Source organism: Apiospora marii, assembly GCF_038362585.1.
Source record: "Apiospora marii strain CBS 49790 chromosome Unknown utg000003l_segment0_segment0, whole genome shotgun sequence".
Classification (NCBI taxonomy): Eukaryota; Fungi; Ascomycota; class Sordariomycetes; order Amphisphaeriales; family Apiosporaceae; genus Apiospora; species Apiospora marii.
In genome coordinates, this window is record NW_027117374.1 from 5,418,303 (window position 1) to 5,430,708 (window position 12,406).

The 12,406-nt window shown below is 54.6% G+C and overlaps 2 protein-coding genes across 2 annotated transcripts; both read right to left on the bottom strand.

The window, feature by feature from the left end:
• Positions 1-1,015: 1,015 nt before the first annotated feature.
• PG985_005237 (Protein PLM2) lies at positions 1,016-2,597 on the bottom strand (the record flags this gene model as incomplete). The annotated part of the gene is made up of 2 exons (XM_066825006.1): positions 1,016-1,048; positions 1,110-2,597. 2 exons carry the CDS (start codon positions 2,595-2,597, stop codon positions 1,016-1,018), a joined length of 1,521 nt encoding a protein of 506 aa, XP_066688166.1.
• Positions 2,598-4,409: 1,812 nt separating this feature from the next.
• Positions 4,410-6,732, bottom strand: PG985_005238 (uncharacterized protein; the record flags this gene model as incomplete). The annotated part of the gene is made up of 3 exons (XM_066825007.1): positions 4,410-6,186; positions 6,254-6,649; positions 6,722-6,732. The coding sequence occupies 3 exons, from the start codon at positions 6,730-6,732 to the stop codon at positions 4,410-4,412; spliced, it is 2,184 nt and encodes a 727-aa protein (XP_066688167.1).
• Between the last annotated feature and the right edge of the window lie 5,674 nt (positions 6,733-12,406).

A 12,406-nucleotide genomic window follows, 5' to 3' on the forward strand; every position in this document is an offset into this window, starting at 1 on the left:
ACCTCAGGCCTCAGGTATGGAGCTCCAATTAGTGGATGGTGGGGAATCGGCGGCTGGGAGCTGGGCTAGACCGACCGGTAAGCGGGGGAAATAAATGCGGGCCAAACCGGTGGGTGCAAACTTGCGGGGTAGCTAGCTGCAACCAATACGATTTGATGCTTATCAGCGGAAGATTGACCAGTCAATCAATTTGATAGTGGGGGATCCGAGGATCCGGTACGTCAAGATGAGTAAGCAAGCAGACCAACTCCAAACGGAAACTTTTATCAGGCACACTCGAATCATCCCAAGCAAACAGAACTACATATAGTGTTTATTTTCATCATAAAATGTAACTCAACATTATAATTCCATCTATCTCAGAACTCATGAAATCTGCCAGAATGAAAAGTCGATCGACTCTCTGCACAGATTGGTATATCTCCCTTGCACTGTCTAAACCTCATAGTATTCCTTGAAGTCAAGGCCACCTCGGATCTGTTGGCGGCGGCTCTATACTCCAGGTTCCCAGAACCTCACCACCCAACCCTGGTTGATGGAACCGTTATTCCACGCCTTCGACACCTTTGTCTCTTTCTTAGCACGACCACCACAAGGTCACGAGTCATGAAGACGAGGGTATATGATCTTCATGACGTCTGAGCCTCGTTGTAATGCCTTCCTGCCTTGCCTTTGTGTTGCTGCATCGACCGAGCATCGATAGATCCCATTCTATCAAACCCCGAGGCAGACATAATAGTCGCGTGACAGCCTCAATAACCCAACCACCAACAAATATAAAAAATACAATGAACCGAAAAAGAACCTCCCTCCCCCCCCCCAATGCCACAAGAACTCCTTTGGCTATGCACAAACAGGTAACAATGTCAGGAAAACATTGACCTCACACGAGAACGACGAACAATGAAAGGGGTATCGGTGCGCCGCCCGACTTCTTCTGACCACGGCAATTCGAGAGCACCGCCAACGACGAGATGACAGACATCTCAGAACTCCAAAGTCTTAGCGTCGGCATCTAAGGGGTCTTGGGACGCTTCCAGTAGTATTGCTGACACATGTGTTAACATAGTCCAACTCATCATTCCGCGGGCAGGTTTATGGAAAATTACCTTATGCTGTTTTCTGCAAGCTCGCAGGCTTGGCTTCCTCAACCCATCGGTCACGGCGAGACGTCGTGAGTCGTCCGTATCTCTCTCAGGCACATAGTAGTACTCGCTCTCCAGGGGCTTGCCGGCCGCGTCCTTGCCTTGACGGGCGATGATGCCAATGCACTCGGTGGCTTCGATGATTCTGCGGAGGTCGTTCTTGGTAAGATCCTTCTTCTCCTCCGAGGGAAGGTTGTTCAGGATGCCCGACAAGGGGTTTGACGACAACCGAGAGTACGCGAGCTGGTTGATCACATGGTTCCGGACAGCATCTACATCGATGTTCACGTTGAGAGGCTCCTCGGGCTCGATGGAGGGATGAGCCGTTGTGCTGCCGGAGCCAAGGCGAGAAGGCTGACGCGGAGAGCCGGCGGCAGTGATGCCCGCCAAGCGGTTCGTCAGGTTGGCACCGAAGGGACCAAAGGAGTGCACGATGGGATCGTTCTCCTCATCGGGGTCATTCTCACCATCAAGCTCACTCAGGTCACTCGAGAAGCTGTTGGTGATCTCAGTCTGGGCAAATGACACGTCGACATCAAAAGTGGTCTGCGGGAGCTCCGGCTCATCCGCATCCGGGTCTTCATAGATGTGGACCGGCTCACCACCGACTTCGTTTTCCAGCAGCGAATCAATGCTCGAGGATGACTTGCTGAACGGGGTGGGCGACTCGGGCGACTTGATACGCGTCTGGCGGCGTAAGGGACTGGACTGGAGCAGGTCCGATACGGAACCCTGACGGTTGTGTCGGACACGGGGAGAGTCATCCCATGAAGAGTCGGACAGATTCGCGGCAGCATCCCTCTTAGGCCAACGCACCATGACTCGCGAATCGTGGACATCCAACATGATCTCAGCGTTCTCCGTCTCCGACGTGAAGGTATCACCCTTGGCCAGGTCCCACGTTCTGCCCTGGCAATGCAGCTTCAGGCCATTCCAGCCATTGCAGATGATCTCAATCTTGTTCGGCTCGAGGGGGTCGGCTGCTGGAAGATATCGTGCCTTGACATGGATGCGGGATACGAGGCGGTTGGCGGACAGCTGGAAGTGAGACGAGTTGCTCGAACGACCCATGAGCAGCGTCTCGCCGTTCTCGTTCAGGTCGACCGAGGGCACGGCAGAAAGAGGAGCCCGCTCTGACGCGACAGACTGCGTGCGTACCAGGCTCGGCCTGGGGCCGTGGACATGAGGCGGAGACGAAGACAGAATTCCAGTACTCGAAGTTGGCACAGGAGTCGGGTACTTGAGGTAGTTGTTGGCCCCAATAGAGCCTGCACGAGCCTGGCGTTTGAGAGGACGCGGGAATCCGGGCGAGGATGAGAGCGGTTCGAATGGCGGCAGTAGAGAGGGCGCTGATCGTTTCATACCCTTGGTAGGGCTCGACAGGAGAGCCGGCAGCGTAGGCTCAGAGGCCTCTGCGGCAAGTGCCATTTTCTTCACAGGTGAGGTTGACATGATGTCTTATTGCCCAACAATCATACCAATGGAGAGTTAGTTCCCAAGGCTTCTTTTTTGTTCAAACAACCAAAAAGTTGCCAAAAAGGTTTTGGGTTGGTGAGAAAAAGTGGTGGACAAGAAATATCACGTTCTGCTGCAGTAGCAAAGTCCCTCGCGTTTTGGCTTGCAGGGGGGTTCGCGAAGCCAATGGCGCGTCACTGGCCCTGCTCTTAAACGAAGCACTCCACACTTATAGACCAGGTTTGGGTTTCGACGTTGGAAAAAAAAAGGGAGCGTGATGGCCGAGATCTACTCTGAACAAGCCGAAGTCGTGAGCAAGCAAAAAGAGTAGGTAAGCAGGTGAACGACTGGAAATTTTCTCTTTTTGTCGTTCTCGATGCCAGTGGTGGCCTGCAGAGGTGGTCGGATTCTCGGTGGTGTGGTAAGTTGGAGCTGGTCTCGTGGCAGGCGGCCTACAAATGGCTTTACTTTTTGGTAGAGAGATGAGATGTCTTGCCCTACAAAATGGGAAGCAGGCTTTGGCCCGGTTTTAAAAGGGAGGGCCCGGCGCGGTCGAGACGCGGGCGCGGTGCGCGTAGAATTGATGAGGAAAAAGACCACTAAGCCGTGTTCTCCTACAGTGGGGTAGCGCTGCGGTCCAGTGAGCTCACAGGGCACTTACTATCGCCTATAGATTGGAACTGGCTGCTGGCCCTGGCCCTGGACCTGGCAGAAGGAGAGTGAGGATCCCAGGCACGTTTTGAGAAGTGACGACAGGAGCACGCACTCGCTCACTCTCCATCGCATGATTTAGCACGTCTTGCTTTTGCAATAGGTCTACTCATGAATGATTTGCATAGTGAACCAAAGAATATTTTGGCAGACATCAGTCGAAGTCTATTCAGTGGCAGCGCCAAAGTCGGAATCATCATTCTTTGCATCGGGTTCTTTCCCAGTGGGCTGGCTAGACGTCAGGTGGGGCCCCACTGGGCGAGGAGCGCGTCTGCGTCCATTAAAGTGCGTGCGTGCCTGCTTACACGCCGAGACAACGAAATCACTTGAAGGCCGAGCGTGCTGCCATTGAAACGGACTATTGGGTTCCTGACACTTGTCTGCATTGTCATTTCCATGTGTTTCTGATAGATGGTATATACAGCGAATAACTTCAGCAAAAGAAGTGCACTCTCTCTTGTCTGTCATAAAAAGATCTTCTCATGGGGGGGGACCATGTATGAAAAAACCGGAAGTTTTGGAACCCCTCACTCTCGTGCTGACCTGCACCAACCTAGCTTCATCTATTGACTCCATTCAAACACCTGCAGGCTTTCGAGGAGGAACCACCCATCAAGAGTCCAGCCTCCTGCAAATCGCGTCTCCACCACCAACCAACCAAACCAAACCCAACCCTTAGAAAAATCCAGTATCCAACCAAATCCAGGTTTTATGTGACCCATCAAGGGGGACTGACTACACATCATTTGTGTATGTATGTATTGGACAATTATTCAAAGCTGTCCCTATGCATAAAAGCATCCACAAGTTTCATCAACTCCGCGGGGTATCTTCGTTTCTTCAACGATAGTGAAGAGGTACGGAATAGTCCGGCCGTACTCGGGCGTCAGAGCATATATGTGTAAGTACAAAAGGAAAGAAAAAGACAAAGATATTAGGCAACCGGCAAGCAGGTTCAATGACGGTGAAATATGAGGAAGAAGATGAAAAATTGAAAACAAGGGTCGCCTGCTCTTATCAAATGTACGCCGTGATCAAAGAAGGCATCGTGGCTCACCCAGCTGCTTCTCAAGAAACGACGGCCGATGCTGCTGCATCTCAGAAAGCAGCCCGGCTCGGCCTGCCTTCGTTCAGCATAATGGTGTACTCGCTCCGCTTCCGGATAAGGAACGCCAGTCCCAGCATGTAGTCGGTGCTGTACTTCTCGGACGAGGTATGCATCAGCGGCTTGAGGACCGTCTGGGCGAGCCGCTCGGCCGTCATGTCGTTGTGCTCGGCCGCGTCCGCGATGGAGGACCAGAGGTTCAGCAGGAGCTTGAAGATGCCGCGGCCGGGGCCCCGCAGGCCGCCCAGCGCCTCCTCCCAGAAGTCGATGCACTGGTCGGTCCGCGTCGAACTGGAGCCGCTCTGCGTCGCCTGCCGCGACAGGGAGATCCACCGCTTCGCCACCTGCTCCGAGATGAGCGGCTTGGGCAGCTGCGACAGGAAGATCATGATGATGTCGGCGGCGTCGTAGACGCCGTAGTTGTCCCAGTTGACGTCCTCGCCGTACTTGGGCGCCCGGCTGAAGGTCTCCTTGAGCTTCTGCACCCGGTACCCGTCGCCGGGCTCGGCGAAGATGTCGGGCGCCTCGACCCCCTCCTTCTGCAGGAAGCCGCAGCACTTGTAGACGCAGAGCGGGAACTCGCGCCGCGACGAGCCGCCGCTGCCGCTGTGGTGCGTCTTGGCCGTGCTCTTGGCCGCCTGCATGCTCTTGGCGAGCGAGACGCCGAAGACGGCGTGGCTGCCGGCGCCGCCCGGCGTGGGCGGGCTCTCGGGGTCCTCGAGCTCCGTCGTCCACAGCGGCAGCTTCTTGATGGACGTCGAGAGCCGCCGGCTGCCCCGCCGCACGAGGCTCGCCTGAATGATGGGCGTCGACGGCCGCATGTTGTCGTCGTTCAGCATCGAGCTCAGGTCGTCCTTGGACGACGACGACTCCGAGATGGCGTTGCGCACGTGCCCGAAGAAGCGCCCGACGCTGAAGTGGCCGCTGAAGCTCCCGAACTTGGGGCTCTTGGAGTTGGCCCGAGTCCGGTTCTTGTTCCCCTTGGACGTGATCTCGGTCACCACCCCGAAGGCCTCCTCGGGCGCCAGTTCGAGCGAGGCAAAGGGGGTGACCATGGTCTTTCGTCGCCCGTCGAGCCGTTTCGCATCCCTAGGCGGCGGCGTCGGCGCTCGACTGGGCGTCCGGCTCAGCGTTCGACTCGGTGCTCTGCTGGCCTCTCGACTGAGTTCTCGGCTCAGCTCACGGCTCAGCGCTCGACTGGGTGCTCTGCTCGGCGCTCTGCTCGGCGTCCGACTGGGCGCTCGACTGGGGTCCCGACTGGGCTCTCGGCTCAGGCCGTCTTCTGTCATCATCTCTTCCATCAAAGTGTTCACCTCGTTGACGTAGGGCTCGGCATGGATCGGGATCGCCTCCCCGGGAGCCTGGCGCACGTAACTCTCCCTACGAGCCTTCTTTCCCGGTTTCGACGACGACGATTCTCCATCACTGACCCCAATCGCGCTGTCCGGGCCCTGGGTGGCTTCGATCCCGGGGTCGGGCCTGTCGTCGCCCACGTAGATACCGGACGACGACCCGCTCCCGATATAGGCGCCACTCTCCATGTCGGCCACGATTAAGGAGTCCGCGTACGTCTTGAGGGCGGCGAAGTACGTTTGGAGGTTGGTCTCGGTCCCATCCGACTCGAATTCTTCCGGCAACCGGAACTGCAGCTGGCCCATCTCCTCGATGACCCGGATAGCTTCGCTGCGGACCTCTGTCTGCCGCCTTTCGTTTTCCATGTTCTCCATGTATCCTCCGTCCATATCATCATGGAGATCGCGTCCGCTTGTACTACGAAAACCAGTTAGCCCAACCCGTCAAGCAAGCCGGTGCCGGCGGTGTAGCGATCAGAACTTACGCGCCGACCAAGTCGAGAGCGAGTCCGACGGTGGCCCGATGCGCCTCTAGCGCATCCCGCAGCTCGGCCAGCTGCGGCTTGCCCACCGAGATCCACCGGCTCCTCTTTTCCGTCCGCGACAGCTCGGGGTCGTCGAGCGCCAGCAGGCTGGTGTCGAGCTCCTCCACGATCTCGTTGCACTGCTGCAATATGGTCGGCGTCTGGGCCGCGATCTTGGAGGGCAGGTTGGGCGCGTCCTCCTTCAAGAGGTTCAGGACGCCCTGCAGCGAGTGCAGCTCCCGCGAGACCTCGTCGAGGTCCGACCGCGCCTCGCGCACTTCGCGGACAAACTCATTCAGGACCAGGGTGGCCCTTGATATCGTGTTCCCCAATTCTATGCAATCGGTGGTTATTGTGCTGTAGGATTGATTGTGTTAGTCGTGGTATATTTGACAGAGAAGTAGTAAAGTGGTTGATGTTGCGACTTACAAGCACTCCATATTATTATACCCAGTCTTTTTCAGCCTGATGTTGCTATTTTCAACTCAACTCATCCAAAAGTGAGCGCTCGTAAAAGAGAAATACAGCAGCTCTCAGGATAATTCCGAATTATCGAAGGTGTGATAGAGGAGGAGGGGGTTTAGAGAAAGCGTCATTCCCTGAAGGAGAACGTTGTAACCGACGGGCCCAGCGAGGATGGTCACCTCTGATAAACCCTTTGAACTTCGTTGATAGATAGCCTACAGGGTTGGGCCGTTCCAAGGGGGGGATCAAGGTTGTGTTTAATTGCAGTCGAAAGGTTTGAATCTCTGGACGAGCGAGCGCAAACCTGCAAGGCCCCCCCAGGTGCAGCAGCTACCCCTGTGGGTTTTCTCTCTCTTGATCCCTACCCCTACCTCTACCACCCTAGTTTATAAAATCATTGGCAAGGGTCTTCGACGCCTCACGCGCACACACACACCAAACACCCCACGCTTGCTTCCTGGCGAAAGACAGTCGAGAAGGAAGCGGGTTGCCGACGTGGAAACGGTGTGAACCCAAGTCAGCAGTCTCAGAGCGTCCCTGCACCGAAGCATGTAACTACATGCGTACTGCATACACTACGGAGTACGTCTTACACATTATCGGCGGTTGGTTTGCCACTCACGCCGTCAGGTCTCGCTCCTGGCTGGTCAGAGAGATGCAACACACAGACACACTAGTCATCACCATCTCTTATATGCATGTGTAGTGTGTGCGACTCGGATAAGGCCAGAGTTGGGGTTGGCCGAGGAGGAGTAAGGCAAGTATCGAAGCTGCATGAGTGGAGGGTGCTTTGGAAGCTTTGCTTGCCTACCACGTTTCTCTGTTTCCATAAGTATTGATGTATGTAAGTGGTGGCCTACTTTTTTGTACAACGGTCGCCCGTCCGCCCCCCGACGCCCAGAACGATGGCCACGAGTGATTGCCGTTCTGACGTGACCAATGGAAGGGCCGTAGAAAAGTAAGGACTTGCTTAGTTCGGGAAGACCACTTTAGCACCACTTACTCGCTCCTCGGACCCAACTTGGCGGGTGGGGTCGCAATCGGCGGTCTCCAGACAACCTCGAGTAATCTCTCTCTCTCATCAGGGCTTGGAGCGGGGAATGGATGACATTGAGGAGGAATTCCCCCTCTCCAGTGTGTGTGTGTGTGTGATCTGTTTGAACCCCCTTCGGCTGTCGTCGAAGTTGCATATTTGCATCTGATATGAGGGGAGGGGGGCGCACCCTCCTTGCTGTTCCTTGCTACTCCTCGCCGAAAGAGCCAGGAGCCAACTTCTCCGCACCGCTGATTTCATCCCGTGCCAATCGCTGCTGTCTTAGGAGAAGGGCGTTGGGGCACGGGACGGGGAATTAATTGCCATCCAGCGCTTCTTCTTCTGCAGCAAGTTTCGAATCCCCCTTAGGAGAACCAAAGTAGGCAATGCAAAGTACACACATGGCAAATGTATGGAGACTCTCGAGGGGGCCAGGCTGGCTATCAGTCCTTTTGCTACTAAGAAAAGTACACCTGTCGAGACGTGGAACGCATGTATGTACTGCGAGACTGCATCGAGTTGGGTTGGGCGGGCGCCGGCGTAGAACCGATTTCCCTTCCAATGTTCTGTTTGTTCGGAGAAGTTCTGACAGGCCCACATGTACGACATTGTTCAGCAGGGGACCCCCTCCCAGGACAGTAGCGCGCCCCTGGGTGCCAGGCAAGCAGCAAGGTCCAGCGGTTGCTAGCAGTATAGCGGAGCAAAAGCCGACCTCCACGCAACCTAAGCAAAATTGGGCCCCCAATCATCAATTCACTGCCGAAATGTTCGTACACCTGATACCGATACCTCTCCGTACATTATTCCTTATGTGCCTACATATCCGTTTTGCTTTTTCTGCGAAGGGGTCGGGTTTTTTAACATACAGGCAACCTTACATTACATGGCTGGCTTCGTACATACATACATGCCCGACGCAGGGCACTGTGACATTTATGCGCCTGTCACCGACGCTTTGAGAAGGCTTAATGCAGCATGAGAAAAAGCGATATATCAAAAACAATATTGGGCGCCTCCGTACATACAGTCGCACGCATGGCTTCCTTCCTCTTTTCGTGTGCTGCAGAACGAACTGTATCGGTGGCGCGGCCGCAGAAACGGGAGATGACTGTACCAGCAGCGTCCCCTTCAGCTCGTCGTAGAGAAACGAAACAAGCAAAGCAATTGAGACAGTGATGATGAAGCCACGACATGCTGACAGGCGAGACAGGCCGCGGTGGTGAAACAGGTGTCCAGATAGCCGGCGCCGTGGTTTTCTAGTCCGTCCTGTCGTCAGATTCGCGGTGTCAACTCCGCCGCTAAGCTGGCGAAGTCCATTAACGGTTATCATCATCATTGCGTTGCATCGTCGAGGCGGTCGAGACAGCTCCGAGACGTTGTGGCGTTCTCCTCGGCTGTTAGCCTGTGTTTGCTGGCATGGCTATTGACCTGTTGCTGCTGCAGGGCATGGTACCCGAGTCGGCTGAGGTTATATGTATGTCAGTTAGTATTAATTGCCCAGCTACTACTAGAAAGGGCCACAGCCTGTTAGACACCCATAAGAGGTGGCACGTAGATACCTACGTATGCGCATATTGATGTGGTTTTTGTGATATGATATGTCGCATTGGCCCTCCAGTGCCGGTCCCTACTAGTGCTTCGAGGCTAGGAGATATATGCACGCTCGCGCCGGGTTGATCTTCGCTGGATACTGTTTGAACTGCAACGCTTATGTGCGAAAGGGTTCCACAGTGATCAATTGGGCATCCGTCATATCATGGTCAAGTCCGAGTGCTCAGTGACTAGAGTGCGTGTGTGTTGCGATCCGTCTAACGTGATCTTTCCCGTCGTCGTCGCTTGTTTTTTCTCCCTCTCGCTTGATTGCATCGTTGAGAAGATAGCGCGGCATCGTCGTTGGATCAAGCAGGTGGTTTGCTCCCATGCATCGGTGCCTGCGATCAATTTTCCCCATTGGCAGACGCCCCCCGATTGGAGCTGCCATTTACGGCCAACCGGCGTTGATGGGAAGTCGCATTCTTGGGGGAAGAAGAAGTTGGGTCCGGCCGGAAACATCGAGGAAGCAGGGCATGGTGCATGGCAGTCTATGTGATGGTGTGTAGCATTGCAGCAGCGGAAAGTCAATATCCAAGCCTAGCCTGGGCCCTCAAATCGCACATGATCAGAAGACCAGATCTACCTACTACTTGCCGACGGCTGAGTCCAAACAAGTCGTCCTAATGCGGGCGTGCAGACAGGGCTCTCGTTTCCATTCGAGAAACGGCTGTATGCGCCGTGAATACATACTGATTGCTGACTCATTCTTACTATGGAAACTTGATAGAAACGAGTATGGGTAGTAAGCGACAACGCTTCGTCCCATGTACTGGTATGCACTAGGTATCTATTATGAGCGGCCGTTTGGTATTCGAGCATCGCTACGCATCCTCCCAGTTGCCAGGTGGTATTCGAACTCGGCTCTTAAACTCGGCTTGGCAGGTCGATCAATGACGCAGGAATTGTGGGCGAAGCCTGCCATTGTCAATCTCGCTAGAATCCTAGTGGTGTGCGGCACAGCAGCTTCCTGGATGCTTCCTCCATGGCCCGATGCGTTTCTGTGTGAAGGGACTCATTTTGACCTGGCAGCGCGGATGAGGAGTGAGCCGATTTGCCCTTGGCCTTGAGGCTCGGTAGGATGCAGCCCCTGCGACATTCCATAAATAACAACATTTGACGTTGGTGATGGGCTTACCTGGCTTATTAGTATCACAACACAATCCAGCCGGGATCCAACTACATGCCGCCTAAATGGAATGGCAGAAAAGAACCCCCATGTTCCATCGACTGTAAGACGAGGAACAGCATACCCCAAAAATTGATAGTCGAGGCTGAAAAAGCATATGAATATGCATCGTTCCCAAACATCGGGATGCAACAGCGGTTTTGCATTCCAGTGCCTGCCACTTGTGCACTGCTTGTGCTGGCTGCTGGCCTTTCCCGTGCTTCGGTTCCGGTTCCGCAGGATACATATGTATGGGTGGTGGTATCCTTCCCCCCGGATCTCAACCAACCGTGCAGGCACCACGGACGGCAGCCGAAGAAACCAGACCCAACGTCGGCCGATGACTGGCCCAAACTTGTTTCTAAAAGCGTCGCTATGCGGTGTGACGCCGCGTGGGCGGTAGGTAAGGAGTTCAAACCCCGACTTTGCGTGGCAATTTTCCGTCGCCGTCGATTGAGGGGCTCAAGTAAATCCGTGAGACCGACTCCTGTGCCTGCTTTGTGACAATCAATCAACCCATGCGTCTTGGTATTGATAACCAGCGTAGGAGGGCCAGTTGGGGGCCTGATCCTGCCATGTTTGGCTCGACTTGGGCTCAGTCTCGGCGGCTTGCAACGTCTCGCTTGGTAGAAACATTTCCCGTTATTGTTTGTCTAAATGTGCATGCAGTTGCACCGCCATGCATGTCCACCCCTTCTGGCGGATTTTCTCCTATGTGATATCCAATGCAATGCTTACTCGATTCTCTCAACTGATTGATTCCCGTGAAAAGGACGTCCTGGATACGTCGCGCTGAAGCCACGGGTCTTTCGTATCGGACTCCTACAGATCGCAATACTGAATTGTGGATTTATACAACTAATGCTCTTCCGTCAGCACAACCGTCCGTATGCAGGTGGTGCTCCGCTAACCGTCTCCGAAGCGCCGGGTCCTCTTTGGGAGGCAATCCTCCCTCAAACACTGCAATATTCCTTTTTCCCTTGCCAAATCTGCGGTTCGGGTGCATATTTACATCATAGACGGCCAAAAGAACAAAACCAAATAGTTTCACACTCTGCAAAACATCGCAAATGCACCCTTGAACAGGCAACAATACCCGCTACGGGTGATACCTCTTGTAAAGACCCTATCCTTCTTCTGGCCCCCTAGGCCCCGAGGCAGTAGCCCGAGGCCCCCAAGCCCCCCAGCTTGAAGGCGGTTCTCGCCTGAACCGTGGGGCTTCTCGGCGCTTGGCGGTGCAAGGGGCTAAGGGGGTTTGAGCGGGACGAAGCGCAATTCCGTCAAGGGACGTTCTGCGCCACGTGCCCACACGAAGAGAATCACCTTTTTCGACCGACGAACACGAAAGGTCGTCATTTGGTACGCTACAGCATCTCATTCCCGAAGGGGCGCAACATCAGACCAGGCCGGCCCAGATCTCTTGAAGATTCGTGAGCAGCGCCGGATATCCGGATGACACAACACACATACACACGTTACCCGCGAATCCGGCATGACTCCGGAAGAATGCCGACAAACGTTACACGCATGTTCGCAGATCAGGATGCGTGGGTCGTCGTCAGTCGCCCATAGGGATGCAGATTACGGAGTACCTAGGTCTTTCTGCAACAGCGACCTTCGCTCAGGCAACGTTGAGTCATGAACACCAATAGTGCCGGCAAGTTCCAACTGCCGCAGGTAGATTCTTTCCGCTTTAAAACCTCAATTGCTTTCATAACGAAATCCCTGGATGGCAAGGTAGTATATGCATATATGCACAGAGCAGCAGGGTATAGAACAAGTAATTCTCAGTCCTAAGACAGACTATTGGTGTCCGAGCGTTGGGTATGAGCACGGAGGCTCGCATTGAAATACTGCT